We start from the raw sequence: 25,551 nt of genomic DNA on the forward strand, positions 1-25,551 counted from the left end.
CAAGCATTGTTGGTAGTAAAAAATTATCCATTCAAAAGTACTACTTAACTTGATTATGCAGTTTTTTTTCATACAGAAAATATATTTGCCATATTATTAGAAAAAAAATACAAGTCTATAAATAATTTGTGTACAAATAAGTGTTCAATAACCGGATTTAGAGTTGATAATAGAGATGTAATCAACAGAATTCAAAAACTGAATGAGTTAATATGCTGTAGCTATTATAGTATTTGGTGAATAAACGGTCTGATCTTGATTATATTATGTTTTTACGTATGTTAATCAATTAAATCAGTTGATGAAATAAAAGCTGAGGAAAAGAAGAAGCAAAAAATGAGCAAAATTACCAAAAAAATATATCAATTGATTTTCAATGGGAAATACGATAAAAGAATGGAAAGTAAGAAAAAACAAGCTTCCCGTCGATTGTTGACATATGCACAGTACCTTTTAACCTGACGGGAGGTCAATAGTGATGTTAACAAAAAAATGATTTACAGAGAATCGTTATCAAAGTTTACATCAAAAGTATAAAGAGAACACAAAAAGACGAGTTGACAATTTACTTTACCCTTTCGTACGTGTCTTATTGAGCCTTTTAAAATTCTTATCATATCTTCATGGTAATGTTGAATCTCACAACTCTGTCATCCAAGTGAAAAGGAAAGGAAAAAACTGGAAGACCTGTAAGAATGAGAATGAAAAAAACAAAGTTAAGTAAATGCTTCATTCACATGATAATTACAATAAAAAATAATCGCATTTCTTAACAATCAAATGTAAGAATACAATCAAGAATTTATCTGTAAAAAAATGTATTAAAAAATTGACGAGAAGACAGGTTAGAGAAATTTTTTGAAGCAAAAAAGTGAAACGTTGAAAGCAAGATGAAAACATAATGAAAAATAATGGGTAAGGTTCAGATTTGGAATGGTTAAGGGCTTTCCTTGGCCACAGTTTTGGTCTAAATATTGGTAATATTAGGAAGACTGCCTTAGGCTGAAAAGTGAACATACAGAGGATTGTTCAATAAGATTATGTATACATTGACTTCTGCGTTTCCGTGGTTTCTTCTTGCTTTTCACCTTCACTCAACGTATCTCGACGTTACTTTGAATCACCTTGATCTTTAATCTTCTTGAACGGAAATACCGGAATTAATTGAATTTGGAATTGAAATAATATTTCCTTTATCACTCTTTTGCTTCTTCCTTTTTGATAGATCGTAATTCAGCAGTTGAAACTATTACAAACTGCAACAGATTGAAGTCAGTCACAAATTCCATGCATGATTTTCCATTTATTATGTAGATAATTATTTCTTGTTCTTAAACTTGCATCTGAAAAGAGCCAACCTCAATGTAAAATGGAACGAACTTTGCTTCTTTGTAATTGCTTAATGTTTCCAAGTTTGACTTGCAAACAATTTCCATTCTTGCTGCCTTTCACTTTAAGCAGTTTAAATGGTAACAAACAATTTGTCCATCTCATTATTACCTATTAAAGGTCATTAGAAATCCATATTATCCGCCAATTACCGTTCGTTTCCATACAACAACGTACTACTATAACTAGAAAAATGCAATTGGACTAAAAAATTTTAACCGTTTATCTTTTTGGCTTCATTTTTCTCGTTGATGGCCTCTTCTCTGGTAACTTTTTTTTTCTTGATGCTTCTTGTAATGACTTGTCTTGTAAGTTAAAAAATTGAATATACAAAACCAAGTTAGCCTCCGTAGTTTAACTTTGACTATTCAAATATGTATGATCATCTCTTCCAGACTGCCAGTTAAGGTCCATTTCCTAGGTAATCTTTTTCCAATTACATCCTAGAGTAAACACTTATCTAAAAGGGAGAGAGAAAGAGAATCTTTGAAACACCTCATTTGTAAGTAGTAATAGCAATAATGATAATGTAATAATAATAGTAATGATAATTCTCATAGTAATGAGATGATGAGCAAAAATGATACACTAAAATAAAGACAAAATAACAACATACCTTGTAATTGTGATCAGTGGTAGCTAATACAAATTTGTTTGCAATGTAGACAAATATTCGTGTTAAAGATGAACGTTTTCAACATAACAACAAACAATTAAATGTAAAAACAAAAAAGATATTCATTATACCATTAAATGATAAGTAAAAGATTATCATTTTGTATTTAAGATTCAAGTGACTAACATGACAACAACACAGAAAACACTACTAATTATTGTCATGATAATCATAAGAAAATTACTTGATAATAGGTAAGCAGAAATGGCCTTTAACATGTAAATTAAGATTGATTGATACTATTTAGCCAATATAATAATTTACAATAAAAAGATTATTAATTTCACAGTTATAAACAACGTTTTTAAACAAAAGCTTAGTAATTTAAGGCAAACAAAGACGCCAACAAATCAGCCGTTTGTATAACACTTTAACTAGAAGCGCGTTGTTTGAATAAATACTTTGATAAAACAAATCATTTCTGCTCTAATCGAGTTTACGATTTAAATTGAATTGATAAAATTCATTGATTGTGCAGCAAATATCCCTAAATTAATAACCATCATGATACATAAAAGTCAAGAGATACATAAAAATTAATAGAAGGAAACAATTAAATCATCAACTAACCTTAATTTAAATGAATAAAAGGTTTTAACTGTAATAAAAACAATTAATGATAAACAGTTATCACAATGAAATGAAATATTCAGTTAATAGCAGAAATATATGAATTGTTATATTGAAATAATGAACAATGAAAGCTGTTTGCAAGTCAAAAATGGTAACCAATCAGAGTTTGAACAAGGCGGACCAAAAAACTCCCAAAAAAGGTCCTTCAGGTTCCTATCAACACCTATAGAAAGAGGATTTCATCTCTTTCTTCATCTTCATCCCTCAGTTAAGGAAAAAAAGAAAGAGACAAATGAGCATCTTCTTTCTCTCATCTTTACCATCTCATCATCATAATAAAGAGTAGCCCAAGAAAAGTGTTGATAGTTGAGTAAAAGAAACATCAGCTTATTGAAAGGCGTTTCAATCCACCTCAAATTAAATTCATTGGTTGATAAAGAATCAAATTCAATGATTAACTCTAATTTTGTTTATACTTTGATACTAAATTTTGTTTACCAACATTTACGTGTTGTGATAACACATGAAAACAAATCTGAAAGGTTCCTCTTTTCATTGTAAACATTTTATGCATTGCCAGCTATTTTTGTTGATTTTCATTGTTATTTCAACCTTATAGCCATCAACTAACTGTGACAATTTCAAGTGAATAATACTAATTATAAATCAATTTCAATCAACTACGTCTATGTGTTTAATTAGTATGTGCCAAGAGTGGGATATCAATGATAACCATATTCCCAAGGTAAGTTGAACTGAATGGACCTTTTGTTTACCATTTGCCAATTGATTTGTTTTATTTTGTGGATAACCTGGATTTATTAGGTAACTAGTTTCGATTCCTTCCAAGAATGGACTGATGGACACAGTAGGTATGTTTACAGAGCCGACTGTGAAGAGGCTCGTCGACATTCATCTGGATGGGCCATGAGGAATACAAATAACCATAATGTTCATATATTGAAAAAATCATGTCTTGGAGTTTTAGTTTGTTCAGAAGCTTGTGTTCTGGATAATGGAGAGCAAATACATTTAAGGCCAGCAATTTGTGATAAAGCCAGGAAAAAGCAACAAGGAAAACCTTGTCCCAATAGGAAATGCTCCGGAAAATTAAAGGTTTTACCATGTAAAGGACATTGTGGTTATCCTGTCACTCATTTTTGGAGACATACTGAAAATGCTATATTTTTTCAGGTAACAATTTTCAATCATTTCATCAACAAATAAAATCAAATATAATTTGGTTCGACTAAACTTTTTTCAATGAGATTTATGCTTAAAATCAATACATTTCAACAGTAATTGAGATATTAGAATTTCTTGAAATAGTTTGTATTCATTTTACTCTGTCCTTTATCTTGATAGTGTTGGATCAAATTTCTCTGAATTATCATAACTATAAGTTGATTTCTTATGGATTTAGCTTTATTATCATAAGACAATCTCAAATCTTTTCTCTATTATTATTCAGATTATATTTCTCTTCACTAATATAATCATCAAAGTTTTCATGATTTTGTGAAATTTCAAGTAATTCAATGAGGTGATTATTTACTCACCCAAGCAAAATGAATTAGGATGATGATAATGATAATCATGTTGATGATACTCAAGTCACGCTAAAATTAGACCCTAATTTGGTTTACAGGAGCTGATTTCAATGGGAGTCAATTTGAAATCTTTACATTTCCCAACTGATCACAATTTGAATTTAACAAAAAAGATAGTATTGAATAGATCGAAAGAAAAAATGAAAAACAAATTCACATTAACTTAATTTCCACAAGAATCTTCATATTTAAATTGCTTGAAAACATCTTGAACTTTCAATTGCAAGTTAAAAATTTGAAATAAATTAATTTGACTGATTATAACCGCATCAAATTGTGACTCTTGAGCTTAAAGGGAAAACTTAACCATCAGAATTGATCATTTAGTAATGATCTTCAGAAATAAACTCAACTGATTCCAGTACATCAAGAAATGTAAACTCTTTCAGATGGCTTCAGATTGATTAAAAAAATTGTTACATTTTGATTAATTGCTGATGTTATAAAATGATAACAGTAATTGATAATTGCTAATTAGTTGAAAATCTTCAATGTTATAAAAGATGGAAACAATGACATTTGGCTGATTGACTATTGGATGGTCATCTAAATAAGGTTGATTTACCCTTATTATGTTAATACCGTTAACCCGTATTCATAAATTCAAATCAACAATTGATCGTTTTTAATTGTTGCTCATTCATTATTATTTATCCTATTCTTCCGTGGTTTATGAATATAGTGTTAACAATTAACAACAATAATTAACCTGGCCAAAAGTAATGCAAGCAAAATGTTTTTCTAGATGAATGTTATTGCTATAAATTGCATATTAACTATTATAAAAGGTATGAAGTTGATGATCAAGTTAAAAGTGAAAAATTGTAATCTTTAGCTGATAATTATTAGTCGATCATATTAATAACAGATGAAGAAATAAAGATTCACCTTTTTGCCATGTAAGATGTAAGAATACATCAAAATGAAGACAAGAAGGTTTATAAGGTGAAAGCTATTTCTCTGGGGTGGGAAAAGCGATTTTTTTGACAACCAACTGTAAACAGAGATGAGTTGATGGTGATGTTGATTTTGATTTTGATTTTCATGTTGATTTTGTTCATGTTGGATGTAATATGTGTGTTGACGGTTCCCTGCCACCCACTGAGTTAACAAGCAACCTGGTAACAGGGTGATTGATAGGAGGAAAGGAGGCCTTTAAATGTCTCCTTTAAATGTTTCTGGTGATCCTTGAAAATTTGTGATGTTCATCTCCTTCATATCATCTTGCTCTTTACAAAGATCAACCTAATTGCTAAAGAGGGAAGAAGAAGAAGAAAAAGATAGAAAATCAATGAATTAGTAAATGATCAAATGATAGTGAGTATTACGAGAGAACGTCTTACTGATGATAAAGTCAAGTTTATGACCATTCCATGGTCATCATCATTATCATTGCGCTTTTATGGACACCCAATAAGTTATCTGATCTGTTTTAACTTTCATAACAACATTCACTTAAATGTTTTAAATCGTCGCTAATCAATACAGATACTGTCTTCTAGGTGTTTATCCGATTCTTTGGAATGCTAATGTTCAACATGATAAAATGGAAGGAATGATAATTAAAATTACGACAAACTTAACAAATTATCTCAACTTTTTTCCTAACGAAAACCAGAATCTTCATTAGACTTCATTTTTTTGTTCCTTTAACTTCTCTTTTTTATTTTATCAAATTAATTGATCGCAACCTATTGACTTGTCTATCGGTAACCATTTTGATTACTGTTCTCGTTAAAACATTAACTTGTTACTTAAAACTAGTACAGAGTTATTGGTTTGCAATCACTCAAGCTATTAATATTAATGAAATTTAAAGTTTCTTCATCATTCTTTTATAACCTCAGGCCTCAACTAACCATACATCACACTTATCTTCATTTTTCTGGTTCCTATCTAAACCTCCTTTCAACAGTTACAATTGACTTAAATTAACGCTCAACAATCACGATAACAACACTTTACAAACAACTTATTGAACTTTTCTCTCTAACCATAATTGACATTAATAGTATAATCAATTTAACCTTTGCAATTGATCTTTATTTTTCCAGGCCAAAGGAAGCCATGATCATCCCCGTCCTGAACCGAAAGCCAGTGCAGAAGCTCGAAGAATGGGACAAAGTGCATTGAGAATGTTGAAATCATCTCGATTAGCAAATAGCTTTTTCAACACAACACTGCCTTTGACAACTGGATTACAGGTAATTCAATTATATTACAGTAACTGACAAATTTGATCCAAGAGTTAAGAGTGTCAACACTTTACCAATTGTTAGCCATTTGAAGAGGCAAATCTGAAAAATTTAAATAATTATTACAAATTAATAGATCAACACATTTTAAAAGGACTTGAAAACTATTATTTGAGCTAATATGTAAAAATACGCAAATTGATTGAAAATTGTTTCTGTTAAACAAGAATCAAAAATCAGGTTGAAGATGAAGGGAAGAGTAAAATATTTAATTACGCAAAATGAGTTGGACTTGTTTGGTAAAAAGGATTGTTGGAAAAAACAAAGCAAAAGATGAATACCTGCATGAAAAATGATGTTTATCGTCCTGATTATTACAATTATAATTATATCTGTAATGATACCATAATTGTTATTCACAGAAAAAACAAAGTGAATCTTCATTTCTCTTTATTTAGCGACCTGTTATTTGCTTATTTTTTGCTCTCCTTTTCGTTGTCATTGTTATTACCATTACAACCATTAGCCTTGCTTCTGGTCAACTTGACTGTGAGTTAACAGCGATCATTTGAGTTGTTCGGGTCGTTGGTAGATGATAACAAGCATCCTCAATGATTTCATTGGTGAAATTAATATAATTGAACAGTTTCCCAATTCCATAATCACACAGTTTTGTCCTGTTTAGAGTGAGAGAGGAAAAGTATATTCATTAATTTTAAGTTTACAGTTCAAGATGCCTTAGGTTATAAGTAAATACAAATTGGTTGGTGAAAAGAAAGGAAAAAAGAAAGACTTTTCTACCTTCACCTTTAAAAATACTAATTACAAGCAAATTTTAACAAATAGTTCAACTCATTGATGGTTATGATCTTTAATAGGCATTTAGTAACCTTTTATTTTGAAAAAGCTAGTTTGATTGAATAAAATGAACCAAGAATTGGATATATTTCTTGTAATTAGATAGTTTCATTCAACCTCTTTTCAATCAATAAATCATTATAATTTTAGCTTCTTTTTCTGTAACTTAATAGTGCTAATAATCATCCATTAAGATGAAAGATAATTTGATTAATTGACTTATTTGTATCTTGAAATTTTGAAGAAAAAAAACTGATTAGACTTTTGGATAAAAAATATTAATTAGTGAAAGCGTTTGATATTAAAGTATTGGTTCAATAAAATATTTACCTTGAATTTCACATCAATGAACTATCTAAGGCTTAAACATAATATTTGAAACAGCAAATCCAGTAAACTGAGCAAGGTTAACAGATTGTAGGATTCCAGTTCGTTGGATTGAAATATCATTTGATACATTTTTTCATTGATCAAACAATGAGATGATCAAAATCAATAGTCAATATGACTGAAAGCTGTATCTTTTCATCCTAAAAGATACTCTTGTTAATATTTACTTTAGAGATTGAGAATCATCATGTGATCAAATTCACATGATAATAAATTAATCTTTATAGGATTAAAGCTCTGAGGTTGATGGTGTTGACATGAGGTTACAAGTTGAACGGTAAACGGAAGTAATCAGTTTGTAATTAACCATAAACATGATGAAACCAAGACTCATCAATTTTGCAAGAAACAATTGTTGTATCAATTAACATGGCAATCAGTGTCAAAATACATCATCATTGTGCCTCTCTTTTTTCACATGAACCTTTAATCCTGGAAAGAAATTGAAATTGAGTTAGATAAATTGGATCTAATGGATTAATTTAAGAATGAAATTGGTGAAAAAACTCACATGATTATAATCAATCAAGTTGAAGAGTTTAAAGATGATATTAGCATGATATTGGACGGCCATTCTCGCTATTTCATGTCAATCGATGCTATTGTTGTTGACTTTATCACCTTGTCAGATAAGTCAACCTTTTTTTTTGTTTTATGCTTTTCACTGGATAATGATGAGTGAATCTTTATAAATAGGTAATTCTGTTGCCTGAGAAAAATGAGAAGATTGAAAATAAAGATAAAGATATGAATTATAATATGACAACCACAAAAGTCAACTGTTATCAGGGTAAAAGTCAAAGTTAATTTACTGATCACACAAGATAGATGTAAAACTGAGATGAAAGTGACTACTTACCCCAGTCTCTTTCGCTCTACCTGGGTGCTCAATCTGACCAAATAAATTGATGCTCATAAAATGGACAACTGACTCATTTTACTCTAGCCTTTTACTCACTTGCAACCAGCTACCAGTACAGATAATGCTTATAAGATATGTCTAGCCTTGAGGCTCTTTGAAACTTATTCAAAGAAACAGACTTTTACAGATACTAACATTTAATATACACACATGCATACGTAAATGAGCAGTTCGTTCGTGGTCTTACTCCGTGCAAACAAAACATCAACAGACCAACTCTCAGCATGTTGATTGGTGACTGAAAAGATTGATGATGCGTGAGGTTGATGCCAAAACTTTTCTTTCAAAGGTGAAAAATGATCTTCTTGTTTTCATCTGAATAAACCAACAGTCCTACAAAATAAGTCGATGCAGAGATGAACGAATTAGGCTGACCATTCATAGCTTGATGAAGTAATTAATGCAGCAATGTAAATAATATGAAACATCAGCTGATGGTCTGTAACAAATAAAAGAAAAGATAATTGATATAAATATTCACACTGATTTAAAATGAACAAGAATTGCTGAAAGACAGTCTGGATCGATATTCAACTGCGAGAAATGAACAGATTTAGAAAACAGAGTTGGATCAAAGTAAACAAACCCTTTTCATCAAATTAATTTACAATTCTGTTTTTTTCAGAGCCAGACTTTGAAGGAGGTTAAATGTAAAATTGAAGTCGAGGAAAAGGTTACATTTAATCGTTGGTATAAAGCAAACATAACTACAACTGATACATTTGTTGAAAATGTTCCCATCAAAGGATCAACCACGATCAATGAAACTCCAAAAGATTTGGTTACCTTTGAGATCAACAGAAAATCAGGTGAGTTCGCCGTTTCATTTCCTTCTGGTTATTTCATGTTTGCAGATGTAAAATTCACATCCAGTCAGATCTATTTAATAAAACAAAACAATGAAAAAATCAGGATTTTGATAACTGTAGAGTGAAAGTTTAGGCTTACTAACCTCAAAGATTGAGACAATGTGTTTTTCATATTGATTTGAACATTTTTAAGGTTCGCTTTATGACGGATTAGAGTAATTCATCCGAAAATCCAAAAAATATTTTCATGAACAAATATGCTATTTAATCCTTTCACAAGAACAAAGACACTGAAATTTCCAAAATCTTAAGTCCAAAAGCAAATCAATGATAATAGTCAGCTGTGAAAGATAAAGGAAGGGATTTAAGACTGAAAAATGGACATTTATCTGATTGAAACACAACTGAAGCACATTAACTGATTAGACAAAATTTGAAGAGCATAATAACATGAAGAGCATGATTGATTTAGTTGATTAACAGAAAAACAAGATAAAACGATTGGATTAATTACAATTTATTAATTAGGTAAACTTGGTTAAATCTTGCAGCTTACATGCAATCACATGTTAAAAGGGCGGTTCATCTTTTCATTCAACATCAATGGTTTGAAATGATTGGCGCCAAGATTAATTTTTGTTCAACATAATTTTATCAAATAATCAATTAATCTTGTTCCTAATTAGACTTTAAAGAGAGAAAAATTTGCCAATGAATTTAAGGCAATACTTCCAGATAAATGAGCAATTAAACAACATTTACAATTTGATTAAACCATTTACTACAACAATATTAGCTAAATATTAGCTAACAATGATAGTTTCAATATGAGAGTTATTACATTAAATAGTAAAAGTCTTTTAGCATGAGTAACTATTTTGCTTACCAACAATTTGTGGTTCACTGATTACACAGTTTACTCGACAATTTAGTTAAACATGAATGCACAAACAAAAAACGTTTTTTATTCATCAACTAATCATGAAATGGTTCAATTGAATGATAAACAAAATGATGTAGAAATAAAAGAATCATTATAATCAAAGTGAATGTCAATTGAATAACAATCTTGCTGAATAAACTGAACAAGTCTATACAAGTGATACAAGAAATGAGAAACAAACCTTTTATTTCAGTTAATCAATCAGATTTGTTTAACTAACCCAAAGAGTCTAATCATGTTGTTGGTTAAATATTGTACAATCAAATGCTACTTAAAATGTTCAATCAAATGGTTAATCAAATAACCAATGAAATGGTCAAAATGTTTAGTCTGTAATTGATTTAGCGTTTATTGTTAAATCGATGAAACGCGAAACATGAAATCAATTAAGTGCGAGGATTGAACCATAAACTAATTTGGTAGCTAATCTTAAGCATTGTCAGCCTTCAGGGTGTTACTGGGTGTTCCTAATGTTAGCGCCTTCAACTATTCATGAAAGATGAAATGAGAAGATAAATTTAAAGCAATTTATCTGTTCAAGTTCACAATTCATTTCATTGATGGAAAACTATTGAAAATGTCTTCACCCTCAGGGAAAGTCCACAGTAAACAGTTTTCTCAGTAAAAAGATGAGTTTGTTGTTAATTGCTGATACGAAATGATGATCGTTAACTGATTAAACCATAAGAGGATCCTCATCTTAATTTTCATTCAAAAATGGAATCAATTGTTTATGTAAAAACAACTGAAACAAGTGGAAATGATTCTCAAAAGATGTTTCTATACATTTTTGTTTGTTTCAAGGTTTCATTTCATGGCTCAGTAGATTGATGTTAATAATATTGATGATTATCATCATCATTGTACAAGTCCGCCCTCAAACTGTAGGAGGAGTGAGGGAATCATTGAAGGTAGAGTTTGCTCAGAATTGTTTCTATAGGATGTTGATATTGCCGTTAAATTGATTGCAATAATCAATAAATCACAATCAAAGCTATTCCTTTCAGGATTCAGTTGCATTTGTAAATCCATATTAACTGTTGACCGACTCAAGCCACTTCACATCCATCATCAGTAAAATCATTTAAAATGTAAAATCTCAAAATCGATTTGAAAGTCACAGAAATCAGTCTTTTTTTCATCAAAACACCTGATGTGAGTTGATTTAACTGTTGAGTTGAGCATTTGAATATTTATCAAAGCAATTTCATCTATTTTATGTTGATGTTATTTTGGTGATGAAAGTACAGCTCTTAGGGTCTAATGATCATCATTCATTGCGAGTGTTGAATGTTTCAAGTGTTACTATTACTTTGAGTATTTCTTCAATTAATCTGATAAATTTGTCCATAAAAAGCGATAAACAGCTATTAATTGTTCCTTCCTTGATCTAATGGCCATTTAGGAACATTACTGTCAATTTAATGGCCATTAATAGCTCTGTTAGCCTTTAAGAGTCGATTCTGTGATTAGAAATTCAGTTTTATCCTTTTTCTCGTTTGCTTTCAAATATCTTTTGTTTGTGATTTCAATTTTCATCATTTCTTTGACTTTAAGTGAAACAAGTTTCATTATTAATTATTGATCAACTGTTGATAAATCTTGATTTTGATAAATATAAAAATATTGAAAAATGTTTTCATCTTTAACTCCCTTTAATTCAAGCTTTTAAATTATCTGATTGTAACTTGATCTAATTTTTGCTGCTCTTACCTTCAACCAAGAGTCATGTTTAGCTTATGATATTGTGATAATAGTAATCAATAAACTAATTGGTTTTACTAATTATTCTTAATCAGGTTAGGAAATACTTTGAATCTCTGTTGAAAATCAAAAATGGTTGCTTCAACTATTCTGATGAGAAGTTAAATTGTTATTCACTTAGAAAAGGTTGAAAGTTTTTCATTAATCATTAAGATTTTACTTAATATTTTTAAATTGATTAAAAAATTGATATTTATTTATTGGTTTTAGGAACCACAATTATGAGTGTTACATTTTTAACCTTAAGGCACTTTAATAAATGGACAGTTGAGTTATGATTAATTGTATTTTCATCAGCAAAAATTGAAAATTAATAATTGCTGTTCATATTTTGAGTGAAAAAACACAATCTTTATGGTTAAATAATTGAAAAATTTGATGATATAACGGTTAAACGGAAATTTAAAATTAACATTTAGATATTAAGATCAATATATAAATTGATTTACGATTTGGTTGATTCATTTAAATTAAAATTTGACGAAAGAAATTTAATTTTTCAATTTTAAATCAAGAAAAATTGTGTGAATACAAAAGTCGCCATCTAACTGTAAACATTGACACCTTCAACTTTATTCACAATGTGTTTCAACTCTTTGCTGTCCTTTTATTTACAATTCATTTGGATGGTTTAATTGACTTTGATTTTGATTTATTGTTCTGTTTATTACTTTATACTCGTCTAGTAAGTCCTTAATCACTGTTTATTGGTTTATTATATACTGTTAATCGACTGTTTACTAACCTTTTATTGACTGTTGAACTGCTTTTTTGAACTGATTATAGACTTGTATTAAGAAGCTTGTTTTTGTTTTACAGATCCTGGAATATGTTTATCGTGTTTCTCCTATGAATCTCAATGTAGCTGTTCATATCCATTCAATTCTCAACAATCAAACGGACAACAATCGGCCCAGATTTTACAATTACCCTTCCAGCATCAACAGCATCAGCATCACCTTCAACTCCAACAACAGCCCTCACCGATCCATTCAACATCGTCATTATCACCACCTTTATCACATTCAATTCAAACACCGGGATCAGGACCAGGAGCAGTAACATCACACAGCTCGTCAATAACTTCATCTTCAGCATTATCCTCTACAAATGGATATAACCATTACTCCAATTCCGTTGACAATGGCCACTCTTACCTTAGACACTATCATCATCGGTCAAATTATTTAGATTCCGAGTCCGAGTCAACAACAAGCACAACAAACCATCAAACCTCTGATTCATGCAATTATGGTCCAGTAATTCAAGTAAGTTCAACAAATTTGTTAAGATAAAAGTAGAATCAAATTTTTGGTTAATATTGAAGGCCGTAAACATATTCTTATTGCCGTTGAAATGGTAATACCTTTTATCATGATAATGATAATTAGTCAAATGTCGTCAAGGTGAGAGATGTAAGATGTAAGTACACGCGACCGACACGAGTGAATCTAGTTACATAGGGATGAAAAGCCAAATGATTATCATAGATAAGCCAAGTTCGCGTGGCTAAAATGATCAATAAAATATTAAGATAGTCAATAGGAAATCATCTGCTTCCAATCAAGTAAAGTTATCAAAAGAAGACGATAAATTTTCATCCAAAGTATACTCTTGATGCGGGTAACCGTTGATTCTTTTCGCTCATCATTTGTTTCCATCATCCTCATCTTCAACATGGTCTTCCTCATTTTATAGAGTATCTTCAATTACCTTTATATCCTTTGTTATTTGTTGCTTTCAAAGGTAAATATGATTTAACAACAATTTAATGTGCTAGTATTTATCATTATATAGGTTATATTGATGATCAATTTATCAAAATGAATTTGTTTTGGGCTGAAAAAAGGCTTTTTTCATTACATTTTACTTTTAATTCATCATCTGATATTTTGATAATCTTTTCTGGTTGAGAGCAGATTGATGAGTTTACCATTATAATCAAAAAAGTTTCTTACCATTTGTTGACATCAATAATGCTTTTGTTCAACAACATTCAAATTGATGAGTTGATAAGTAAGCAGATGATTAATTGTAACCTTCATTAATTCAGTAATACATAACCGGTAGCATATGTATTCATGATTTTGGTATCAATTGGTGAATCAATTTATTCAAGTTTCACCTGTTTTTTTTCATTCATATTATTGTATCGCTTCTAGTTGATGCCTCTTCAAATCAATATTAATCAACATTATCATTATTTATTACATTATAATTTGATTCTATTTTCATTTCATTTCCAAATTTATTTATAATAATAAATGTATTATTTTATCTTTTTCCTGAAGCTTTATGATGAAGCAAATTATTTTGGATTTAATTATCATCTTTGTCATTCAACAAAAACTGGTGAATTTATTACCGAAGCATTTACTCCTATTGATGGTAAGTTAACTAATAATCATTAAATATTATATCAGAATATGTTAATATAACCAGAATGCATAAGAATAAGTAATTATGGTGAAAACAATGAAAAATTAATGTTAAATCAAATTAACCGCTTTTTGTGCTTAGCTCTTTGTAATTGGCCAATTAGGTTTAAGAGTTGACAACAAAGAGTTCGTTAACTCAAGTTGAATAAATTAGTAGATTGATGTTATCTTATGTGATTATTCTGGCGATTGTTAGCTCAATAATTTATAATTTACAGTAGATTTACCGAGTATTTATCCTTTCCTTTCAATTTTTTATATAGCAAATCAATTAAATGGACTGTCGACTGCCCTGACAAATGGAAATAATTCATGTACTTTTTATAACGGCTCAACAAACCAGTCTTATATGTTTTCTAATCAGCAAGTTGAAAGTACAACATCGCAACATCATCATTATCATCAACATCAGCAACACCATCAGTATCTTCAATATCAACAATATGAACAAATTTATATGGATGCTGAAGCAAATTTTAGTCCAAACGTAAATGCAGATCAATGTCACCAAATTTCAGACAATAGTGATGACAACCAGATGAATACGATTGAATCAGATGGATCCATGGTTAACTATGGAGACTATGACATGACCATAGATTCAGATAGGATATCAAATTTAGAGAATCAATTATCAAACGGTCATTCATCTCAGCCTTCATCTCCATCATTAATTCAACGAGAAGCTTTACAACAGCATCTCCTACAATCATCTGCAACAATAATATCACCATGTTCATTGCCATCATCTTCATCTCCAACTTCTGCAGAAATAACTAGTACATCTGCATCTCCTCCAACTTTATCTGTAAATAATACGGAACATTTAAACAAGGATAAATCACCTCAAATAGATTTACAATCAACTGTGGCACTGAATTTTCCAATTGACCAAGTTGATCGAACTTATAGCCATCCAAATTATTTTCAAACCCAATATCAAGATCAACATGTCTCAAACCTCAACCTTCATAGCCAAAATCAAATTTATCATGACCCTAAATGGTTAATTCACCAGCCAAAACAAGATGAATCGTCAGTTGATGAAAACAGCCACTTGAAGATTTATCATGAAAATCATAATCTTAATGATAACAACACATTGACTAACGAATGTTCATCAACAACATTTGTTACTAATAACAATAACACTCGTGAACAAGTTACTTCTGGTTCAACATGTTCTCAATCATCAACAGCTCTTGTCCAATCTTCTGATTGTTATATTAACTCTTCAGTAGACGATCATTCCTCTAGCGTTGATTTTACTAGATTTTGGACTAATGATAATGAAAATGAAGTGACATCTTGTCAGGACTATTTCGACCTGAAATCACGAATAGTTAATGAACAAACGGAAAGTTATATTGTGTTATAACAAATTATTATGTACCTCCTTCCCTGCATTTCAGCTTATATAACTTAATTGTATAACATTTATACAACTGGTCAAATTTATCAATAGTATTATTCCAAAAATAAAAAAATTACTCAAAAAATTGTTCATCTTTTGATTTATTAGCAAGTTTTGATCATACAAAAGTTATCTATTTTGTAAAATGGTTAAAGGTTTGATGAAAGATGTATGATTGACAGTCAAGGTTTCTAATTGAATTTTAGAAGAAACGGGTTAAGAGTTCCAATTGAGTTTGTGGTAATTCTTTTACATGTGAACAGAATGAGATTTAGAGATAAAAGTTTGTCCAACTTTACATAAAATGAAAATAATTGCCAGCAAGTGTAATGATTTAATCAGAGTCAATTTCCACTTTTGTTTCATCTTTTGAGTTTTTTAAAGAATCCACTTTCATCCCTTCCATAGACTCGTTCACATGGACGGTTAACTTGTTTGATAATTTACTCTCTTCCATAGGCTCTTCGACCTTTACAAGCTCTTCTTTCGTTTCTTCTTTGGCTAATTTAATAACGTCAAGAGTGGCCATACAAGGTGAAAGATATGAAATAGGAGTATGGCTGGTAGTATGAAACTCTGTAGGTAGCAATGAAGTTTGAAGTGCTTGCTCGATTGATGATGATGCCATTGGTGATCCCGCTGATGATCTATTCCTGATTGGAATCGGAGCAGGAATTAGAGGTATATTCGGCCGACGACTTAATGATGCCTTATTCCAAGCTTTCGCTTTGAATCGATAGAATCTAGTATTCATAGGAACATTATAACGATTTTGAGCCTGGAAATGAGTAAAAAGATATTTATTAAATACATTGGAATGAAATGATGTCAAGATTCACCACAAAAAGAGTGGAAAAACCCACATGAATTGATTTGTGAAATATTATCGCAACAAGAACTATTATAATCATAAATAGGTCAGTGGAATTTAATAAGAGTTTATAATAAATAAATCTGAAGATTTAATGATAACAAGTGCAATACAAGAGAGTAGAAAAACGATGAATGAAGATTCATAACCGGGACAAGAGTGAATTTATTGAAAGAAATTTTCTAATCTTGAGAAATTAACTTGAAAGATTGTTTGTTTTACATTCTGATTTGTGTGAAGTTGATTGGTGTTTATCGGTTTATAACCAATTATCACGGCTATCAACAGTTTAACTTGATAAATTAAATGTTTAAAGACACAATACAAGGATTGGTTGGAAGGAACACGGGTCAACAAGAATCAAGAAAAAGTCAAGATGGAGAAAAATGTAGGAGGGAATAAAAAGGAACGAATTTTATAAAAATATTAAGATAGAACAAATAAGGCTGGGCTAATATATTTAGTTTGATTGAAAAATGATCCGTAAAATTAATGATGGATAGCTACAATCAAGCTTCTAATCATTTCATCAAGCTCAATTTTGAAAAGGCATTGGATTATTTTTAAGTTAGACAAATAGAACAAGAAATGAAATGATAGAAAGAAGGCAAAATCTAACGAAGAAAAAGTAACAACGCTTAGTTTGACCTTGCCAGTGGACTTTAATGATATTTATGCCAGAGGCTAAGAAAATGTGTGCTAAAGATCAACAGAGGTGAGCAAATTTGCCAAGACTTGTCTAGGATTGACCCACCTAAATACATCATAATGCTAGCCTAAATTTGGATCAAAATTGCAGAACTCTCAATTCAAAAAGAAATTAAACCGAAAAGATGAACGAAAATCAGATTTCTGTCAAAAGAATGATGAAAATTTCCAAGTTGTTTCATGCTTACCTTTGAAGCTTGGCACAATACTTTTTCGGTGACGACGCCAAAGCCGTAAGCTGGTACTTCTTTGCCTTCTCCTGAAAATGAAAAAATTTATTAATAAAGTTGTTGATAAATTAAAAGAGACAATGTTCATGAGACAAATGCTTGGACAAAATCTTATTCAATCAAAGGAATGCATCTGAGTTATTGATAAATCGCTCCAAATTGACTTGAAATTTTCATGGCGAGGGCAGAAATTAATGAAACAAATGAAAAGACAAGATTTCTGGATTTAAGATGCAAGTAGACAATCGGATGATTATAAGTTGTAAGGTATGGGCGTAAATTCGAGAAAACTGTTTTAAAAGCAAACAAAACAAGGCTGAATTTCACGGTCTTCAATGATTTTAAGACCAATCACTTACAGGGCTTGTTTTCATGAGAGGGTCAGAGATTCAAGAGGTAATGAATGATATAATACTTTAAAGTGCATACTTTTACTTTGAAGAAAAACAAACAAAAATATAATTAGCTTGATAAAATTTCTTAGCATTTCAATAAGTAATAATCGATTTGAACTGCACAATTTGATTTTGTTTGACAGAGAGATCAAAACTTGCTTTAGTATTATAATCCATTCTAATAGTATGTTATAAAATGAAATCGATTCATAAATGATAAACTTTTCTGGATGACTGTTTCAACCGAAGTAGTAATAATGTAAGAAGAAAATAAAAAACTAAATTTAATGGCTACTAAGTCGCTTCAAAATACCAAACAACCATTCTACAACAAAAACATCATTTACAGGGGAAGAATATAGAATATCAGGTTTATATAATAGTTAGACTGCAATTGAAAGAATTTTAAATTCGAACAGAAAGAGTTAAGAAAAAAACATGATCCCTTTTCACGCTACACGAATCTTTGATTAAATAAAAAAATTTTATTGCTAGACAAGTTTGTATGAGAAACACGTTTGATATTTCTATGAGGTTTTTAATGGATGTAAAAATTATTGAGCGATTCTAACCCCTTCTTTCAGAAGAAGAATCACAAACATTTAAACTCGACGAAGGTACTTTATTCGTACTCCCATAGATGACCTTTCTTTTCGGTAAAACTAGGTCGAATATTTAATCATTTATGTTCAATTTAACCCCAAAAGGCTAAGTGCGAACCAGAAAAGGCAATTACTTGAGCCACTTCTTTGTCTGATTTTCAAGTAGACAAAAGCCTTTATTTGATGAGCAAAAGCAAAATCACAAAGAGAAGAAACTTGAGTCACAACGAAGTTATTTTTGAGCCACTTAGTGGTCGAGCTAGTTTTCAAAACCAAACATTGACAATTTTTTTTCTCAAAAAATTATTGAACTGGCTTACTGAAAACTAGTTTGACCAACTGGTTCAAAAAACCTTTGCTGTGGTCAATTTTTTTGTCAAAATGTCTTGCGTTGACTTAAAATTGGAACAAAGAAGTGGTTCAATTAAGTTCCCTTTCTAGTTCGCCCTTTGCTTTTTGTGGTTCAACTAAGCAGAATTTACTTTAGTTCAAGTTTACTTATTTCGATTTATTCTAGAATTATTATTATTGAATTTTATCAATTGAATTACAATAAAGATGACGAATTATCCATGAATTGTATATCAGAAATACTACTCATAAGTTGATTAAAAAAACTTAATAGCTTGCAAAAATAACTAAAGTTAAACCAATACAAACAAAAAATACCATGTCATTAATATTGAAATCATAATTGACATCATAACTCTATCACGATAGTAAATATAAATAAGCTCCTATGGCGGAATTGAAATGATGCAATTGTTAATATTGACAAAAAGTGAAAGTAAATTAAAACTCATGGAAAATCAGCTCTAACTGAGAGATAATTCTGTCATATGGTAAAATACAATTTAAACGCTTAAAGAGGCCAGTTTTATGATTAGATGAATATCTTTAAGTGAAAATAAAAACCAAAATTGTGCTAATTGAGAGAATTAGATAACTAGAGAACATTGACCCAAGCATTGTCTTTCCAGTTTGGAGAGGTTGTTGAAATGATAATTAATAATTACCTATGAGGAAACCCAGGGCTTCATGGCACTCATGGTGGAGAAAATGTGGATTAAAAGCGTTTGAGAAAGCAACATAACAATTGTGAACAGCGCTAAAAGTCAAAAGAACCAAATCTCCAACATCACATCTGAAATAGAGAAATATGAAATTAATTTTAAGAGACAAACTAGTAAACATTAAAAAGTACTTACGAAAAATAAGAAATTTTGTCTTGATCAGACTGTTCTGGCTGCTCAGGTTGCTCTACTTTTTTGGGTGGCAATTGAACAATACGCCGTTTAATCGATTTAATAGGTTCACTTGGAGGTTTTTCACTAGGTACCTATTGATAAAAGGAGATTGATAAGTTCACTGATAAAACAACAATATATGGAAACATACCGGTGAAACTGCTTCTGGGATTGCTACATCCAACAATGATCTATATTGAGGGAATAAATCAACTAGCTTCTGAATATCACATTGAGTTACTTCAGGTAATTTATCATCAAATGGCTCGGGTTCTTGAGTAGCAAATTGTGGAGGTCGATCATTTATGCCAGAAAATAAAGACTTGAGAAAATGTTGAGAAATTTTTGATTCAAACTCGTTTCTGGTTTCCATTTCCTTCTCATAGAAAGCTCTGGATTGAATAGCAACATTTTTAGCCCATGATAAAAATCGCTGTGAAGTAAAACGTCTACGATAGATTTCAGCTACGTAAGATAAGTAAAGCATTGGAGTCCTGTGGATTTGGTCAAATACATTTATAAATTTTTCCATACGGTTAAGTGAATTGACCCATAAAGTTTGTTTATGGGACAAGCCACTGATGAGTCGAGAAATATGTGTAGCCCATTGGAGCCTTCGATGAATGACACCACAAAATTCTCGCTTGGCAGCGATACATCTATCACGAATATCACAGAGCTCATTGTATTTATCTGAAACAACTCTGAGCTGTGTTTCATGAGTTTTGCACAGATCAGGAAGAATAGAATTGTCTCGTACGACATTTGCTCTAATCTGGTTATGATGAAAAGCTTGAGCAAATTCATTGAGTTCAGCAGTCAATTTTTTTGCTTTAGAAAGAAACCCGTTAAGCATTTGTAAGCGATTTTGAAGTCCACTGATTTCTCTTATTTCTTTTGAATTTATACCATTCAAGACAGTTTTTTTATCGTGGTCAATACCTGCCATGAACTCATCGTGAGACTTGTGTTGAAATTCAAGAACACTGTTAGCCATAGTATGTACATCTTTCAAATTACTCCATTTAAAACCAATCCAATCTGCTAATGATAGATCCTTTCCTTTGTCTTGAAGTGATGGCTCAATGAGTGAGGGTAATAATGGCATTCTTGTTAAAATTTCCAGATCAGTTTCCAACCTATTCAAATAAAAAGAAGTACGAATTAATATTATATTGATTTTCTAAAATTTACAATTGGTCTAAAATAATATATATGAAGGCAAAAGTATTACTAACCGATCGATAGATTGGTCATAGACCTGTTCCCGTTCTTTGAATTTGGCATATTCTGTGTCCAACATTTCAAGTTTATTTAAAACAACTTTCCATAGGTCTTCAATATTAGCCAATACTGCAGCCCAGCCTTGATGTTGTAGATGTTGATCTTGAATCAGCTTTTCGCAACATTGTAAGTGTGCCTGAGCAATAACGTATAATTGCTGAGCGAGTTCTGCTCTGCTTGTTACAGTGTTGATTGAAGGTTCCATATTAAAACAAGATTTTATTCTAACCTTCATATCTGCGTCATTAATGTTGTTTACCACAGGGGAAGGGGGGTTATCATGTTCAACAACCTCTTTGTTAAACAAAAAGATTGGATTGGTCTCTGTACCAGCAGAGCGATATGAGGAAACCTTAGCATCTTCAAAAAGCGTTTCACCTCCACTCAATAGTAAGGCTTGTTTATCAGCTGGAATACCAGTTCTATTATAAATATTTTCTTTCAGCACTTTTACTCTGATAAAGGGGAAAGAGAAAAGGAGAATAAGACAAAAGAAAAACAATGAAAAATTGAAATACTTACGTTTCAGTGGATAAATTAAGATCCAGAGTAAACGTTGATCCAGTGTCGACTTGAAATATGTACAAGAACATTGTAAATGTATAATAATTTTAATTAATAAATTGTAATCAAATAATAATGTTTACCAAAGACAAAAAGAGAGTATTTCACGAAGAGAAAAAAACAACAATGAAGAACCATAAAGAATTAGTTTCATATTTTGACTGTAGGGTCTCCACTTCAGCAAAAAGAAAGAGAGCTTCTTTCTTTTTTCTTTCTTTTAAAGAGAGAGACTTGTTTACAACATTGAACAGATGATTTTTCATAACATTAGGTGCAATTTTAATTTAAATAAAATTATTTTATTCAATTACAGATGAACTTGTCCCATTTGTCCATCATTCCTGAATGAGATTTACTCATTTCCTCTCGAAATTAAGTGAAATTTTAGAAACCACGAAGTATAGATTTAGTCTCTTCCATAAAATAAATGGTTCAATTTTCATTATAGGGATCGAGTTAAAGAGACAGAAATCTGACCTAAATAGGGTTGAGGGACTTTTAAATTTGTTTGGTCAGTTCAGCTTCTTTAAATTATGAGTAAAATTGACCAAGTTGACTTAATATTGCTACTCGAAACGTATTTAATAAAATTACTAATTGATCAGTTTATAATAATATCGTTAATTTTCCAATAATTTAAAAAAAACGAGTAAACACTCCAATAGATGGCAATACCTTCAGATTTACAGTTTCTTTTTCTTCTTAAAATATTAGGACAAAGAACAATCTTCAAAATGCTAATTAGCCCAAAAAGAGTCCAACAGTATCTTCAATATTTTGACATTGGATCATTTGTTTTGAACTTAGCCACTTCCACTCTGGATTGACTGTAAGATAACTAAGAATTAGCTCAAAGAGTAAGTTCAAGTTTGGGTCCTGAACTTGGCAAGAAGCATCGTCTGTTCACAACTGACAAAATTGAACAGAAGTTTAAACTTTCACTTTTCTTCACTCAAAATTCAAACCTTTCTGACATACTTCTTAGGCTAGATTAAGAAACATCACCGAGAGAAACACTGGCAAATATTTGTGAATTTTAGCTTTGTGACAAAATTTACATTATTTGGATACGAACCGATTTACCCAAGAAAATCTCTCCTCGACTAAATTAATTCATTTTCTAGATCACTTTAATCTTTAATATTGTATTATACATTTTCGACTGTCATTAGAATTCAAACTTTTGAACCCAGCATACAATTCAATGAGCACCATTAACCTATTGATAATGTAAAAATGGTCAGATTTCCTCATTTTTCTTGAACTTAGTAACGTTTCATTGACAATTTGGGTGTAATAACTGCCTGGATTAACTGTATTATTCACGTAGAGTTTTGATATCCGCAATCATTTGGTGAAGAAATCAAAATAACAAGGTTTCACATTTCATATTATCCTGGTTGGAGTAACAGTTAACCTCTTAAATTATCATCATCACTAATAAAAAATGTCTTATCTGATGTAGAAAAAATAAATATGGTTCTCATCTCTCGTAAAATTAATTTAATTCTCAATTTACTGATCAAATGCTTAAATATTCATAACAAATCACACTTTATCTGAATCTGAAACATTTTATAATAATTTAATTTTTGGATTCTATCCAATGATATGAGTGATGACCTGGGTAACCGTTGGATGGCTCTACTTGCATCTCACACAATGTTTGTTTCCTATAACTAACTCTTGCTTACGATCTGAGTGAAGTTACTAATTTTTAATTTTGTAAGAATAATTTAAAATCTTGTGTTATTTCCTCTGTAACATTATTTGTGACAGAAGTTCAGTTTTAGAAAGATTCGAAATTTATTTGATTGTGCTTACAAGATTGTTTATACTGTTAAATATATAGTACAGTGTTGTTTATCCTCAGTGAGTCTTGTTTCTTTGTTGGATTGGGATTAATTTCTTTAGGTTAATTAAATATCTTACATTTGATTATCTATGAAAGAACATCGTAAACATCCCCCCGCCATCAACTACCCTGGCGAGGGTAGTCAAGTTCAAGTGGATCGACATGGGAACATAAGAGTTAGCTTAAGAGAGAAAGAAAAGCGCAAAAATTTGGTTATTAGGAAGCCAGACTGGGATAGGGATGGTTCTAAGCTAGATGATCGAGAATCCAAAAGATTTAAAATGCGAGAAAAAGAAAGAGAAAGATCTAGACGTGAAAGAGAAGACGAGAGGCTAAGGATCGTAGAGACAGCAAGAGAAAGAGAAAGACGAAATGAGCTTTTAAAGTTGGAAAAGGATAAAATGAGACATCGAGTAGTGGATAGGGAAAGAATTGGCCGTGTTAAGCGAATTCATGAAGTTAGTAGAGATTTAACTCCACTTCGAAGTCCTATCATAAGTCCAAAATCATCTTCTAGTCGATCTTTAGGAGAAATACATGCACGAACGCCTTCAGAAAGTCCTCCAAGATCGAGATTGAGGAGTATTGTTCGTAGTCTTCCAAAAAGTCCTTCATCCAGTCACCCAAAGAGCCCTTTAACTGTTGAAAAGCCAATCGAGTCAAGCAATTCATTTAAACCTATTTCATCTGTCCCCTGTGATTCTGTTGGTTCACCTGAAGGCTTATCGAACTTTGACAATAGTGAATCAAAGAGTGAACTCACGATATTACCAGCGGAAGATATGTCGCCCATAAGCAATAGTAGCAGCCTTGGTGATATGGAAGCCATCGATTCAAATTTCTCGCTTGAAAAAAGTATATTTGACGAGACGAAAGAATCTGCCAAGCAAAGTGATGATATAGTTTCCGATGAAAATTTCAGTGAATGGAGCGAAGATGAAGATGAATTATTAAACAAACCTAATGAAAAAAGCAGCCCTATTGAGATGATGTCAACAGATGAATCAATCAAGGTTTCAACGTCAGATTCGATAACAAGGTCTGAACTGAAAGACGATGAGAAAGCTCCGTCTACCGAGACTCCATCCTTAAAGCCATCTTCCTCTGATAGTATTTCAATCGAATCTCAAGATGCCTGTTCCTCTCTTCAAGACGATGCATTAGAATCAATTAGTGACGATGAATGTGATGCTATAATTGGTAGTGAAATCCATGAGGCAGTCATCAACGAGGAATCGCCAAAAACGCCATTAGTTAACGAATCATTTGATGATTTAGACATTGATTGGGCCAACCTTATCCAACAACCAAAATCTCAAGTACCAGATTCATTTTCCAATTCAGCTCGTCGTCGGATGTCATCGGCCAATATTCTTGCTCGAATTGGATTTTCTCACGAACATGCAGGTACTAAGATAACGGAAAAATTGATAGACCTATGCAAAGAAGAACTTAAAGAAAACTTTAGACCATTTCGCCATCCGATAGCTTCTCTTCATCGCTTTATTGGTGAACAAATTTCTATGCGCGAGAAACTTTTCGAATCATCAAATTTCTTCTCTTCTGCGTTAAGTGCACGTAAAGATCTTGATACTCGCAAAATATTGGCACAAACATTCGTTGATTTTTCTCATCTTCAATCAATTTCTCCAAAACTGTCATCATCATCGTTATCACCTCCATCGTTGTCACCAATTGCCACAACATCAATAACAGAGTCATCGCTACAATAAGTGCAACCTTATGCCTCAATTTTTTTGTCTTAATTTAAATAAAATCATTCAGACATAGAAAATCATATGTACACTCAATGG

General features: G+C 31.1%; 4 protein-coding genes and 1 long non-coding RNA gene across 6 annotated transcripts; 3 read left to right on the forward strand and 2 right to left on the reverse strand.

Moving 5' to 3' along the window:
• Nucleotides 1-68: 68 nt before the first annotated feature.
• On the reverse strand, nt 69-2,379 carry LOC112538923 (uncharacterized). Of its 2 annotated transcripts, XR_016199827.1 has the most exons (5): nt 2,006-2,379; nt 1,501-1,849; nt 1,125-1,343; nt 575-687; nt 69-313 (listed from the first exon to the last, which is right to left on the reverse strand). It is a non-coding gene; the product is annotated as an uncharacterized LOC112538923 (long non-coding RNA). The 2 variants fall into 2 exon arrangements; XR_016199826.1 differs by lacking the exon at nt 69-313 and having other exon boundaries at nt 547-687.
• A 641-nt stretch (nt 2,380-3,020) lies between these two features.
• On the forward strand, nt 3,021-14,540 carry LOC107363074 (uncharacterized). Its single transcript, XM_089269356.1, has 6 exons — nt 3,021-3,383; nt 3,464-3,832; nt 6,303-6,452; nt 9,239-9,485; nt 12,949-13,397; nt 14,421-14,540. Exons 1-6 carry the CDS (start codon nt 3,327-3,329, stop codon nt 14,538-14,540), a joined length of 1,392 nt encoding a protein of 463 aa, XP_089125482.1. The 5' UTR covers nt 3,021-3,326.
• LOC149093497 (uncharacterized) lies at nt 12,673-16,065 on the forward strand. The gene is made up of 4 exons (XM_089269208.1): nt 12,673-12,814; nt 12,949-13,397; nt 14,421-14,517; nt 14,831-16,065. Exon 4 carries the CDS (start codon nt 14,917-14,919, stop codon nt 15,943-15,945), a length of 1,029 nt encoding a protein of 342 aa, XP_089125334.1. The 5' UTR covers nt 12,673-12,814; nt 12,949-13,397; nt 14,421-14,517; nt 14,831-14,916; the 3' UTR covers nt 15,946-16,065.
• A 1-nt stretch (nt 16,066) lies between these two features.
• Nucleotides 16,067-22,001, reverse strand: Atg17 (autophagy-related 17). The gene is made up of 7 exons (XM_015930248.2): nt 21,841-22,001; nt 21,273-21,773; nt 20,186-21,173; nt 19,996-20,126; nt 19,804-19,931; nt 17,749-17,819; nt 16,067-16,759 (listed from the first exon to the last, which is right to left on the reverse strand). Exons 1-7 carry the CDS (start codon nt 21,909-21,911, stop codon nt 16,316-16,318), a joined length of 2,334 nt encoding a protein of 777 aa, XP_015785734.1. The 5' UTR covers nt 21,912-22,001; the 3' UTR covers nt 16,067-16,315.
• A 1,417-nt stretch (nt 22,002-23,418) lies between these two features.
• On the forward strand, nt 23,419-25,532 carry LOC149093498 (uncharacterized). Its single transcript, XM_089269469.1, has one exon. It carries the CDS (start codon nt 23,827-23,829, stop codon nt 25,468-25,470), a length of 1,644 nt encoding a protein of 547 aa, XP_089125595.1. The 5' UTR covers nt 23,419-23,826; the 3' UTR covers nt 25,471-25,532.
• The last annotated feature ends 19 nt before the right edge of the window (nt 25,533-25,551 follow it).

This window comes from Tetranychus urticae, chromosome 3, assembly GCF_039701765.1.
Source record: "Tetranychus urticae isolate SD_2017Ah chromosome 3, NJAU_TeUrti_SD_1.0, whole genome shotgun sequence".
Lineage (NCBI taxonomy): Eukaryota > Metazoa > Arthropoda > Arachnida > Trombidiformes > Tetranychidae > Tetranychus > Tetranychus urticae.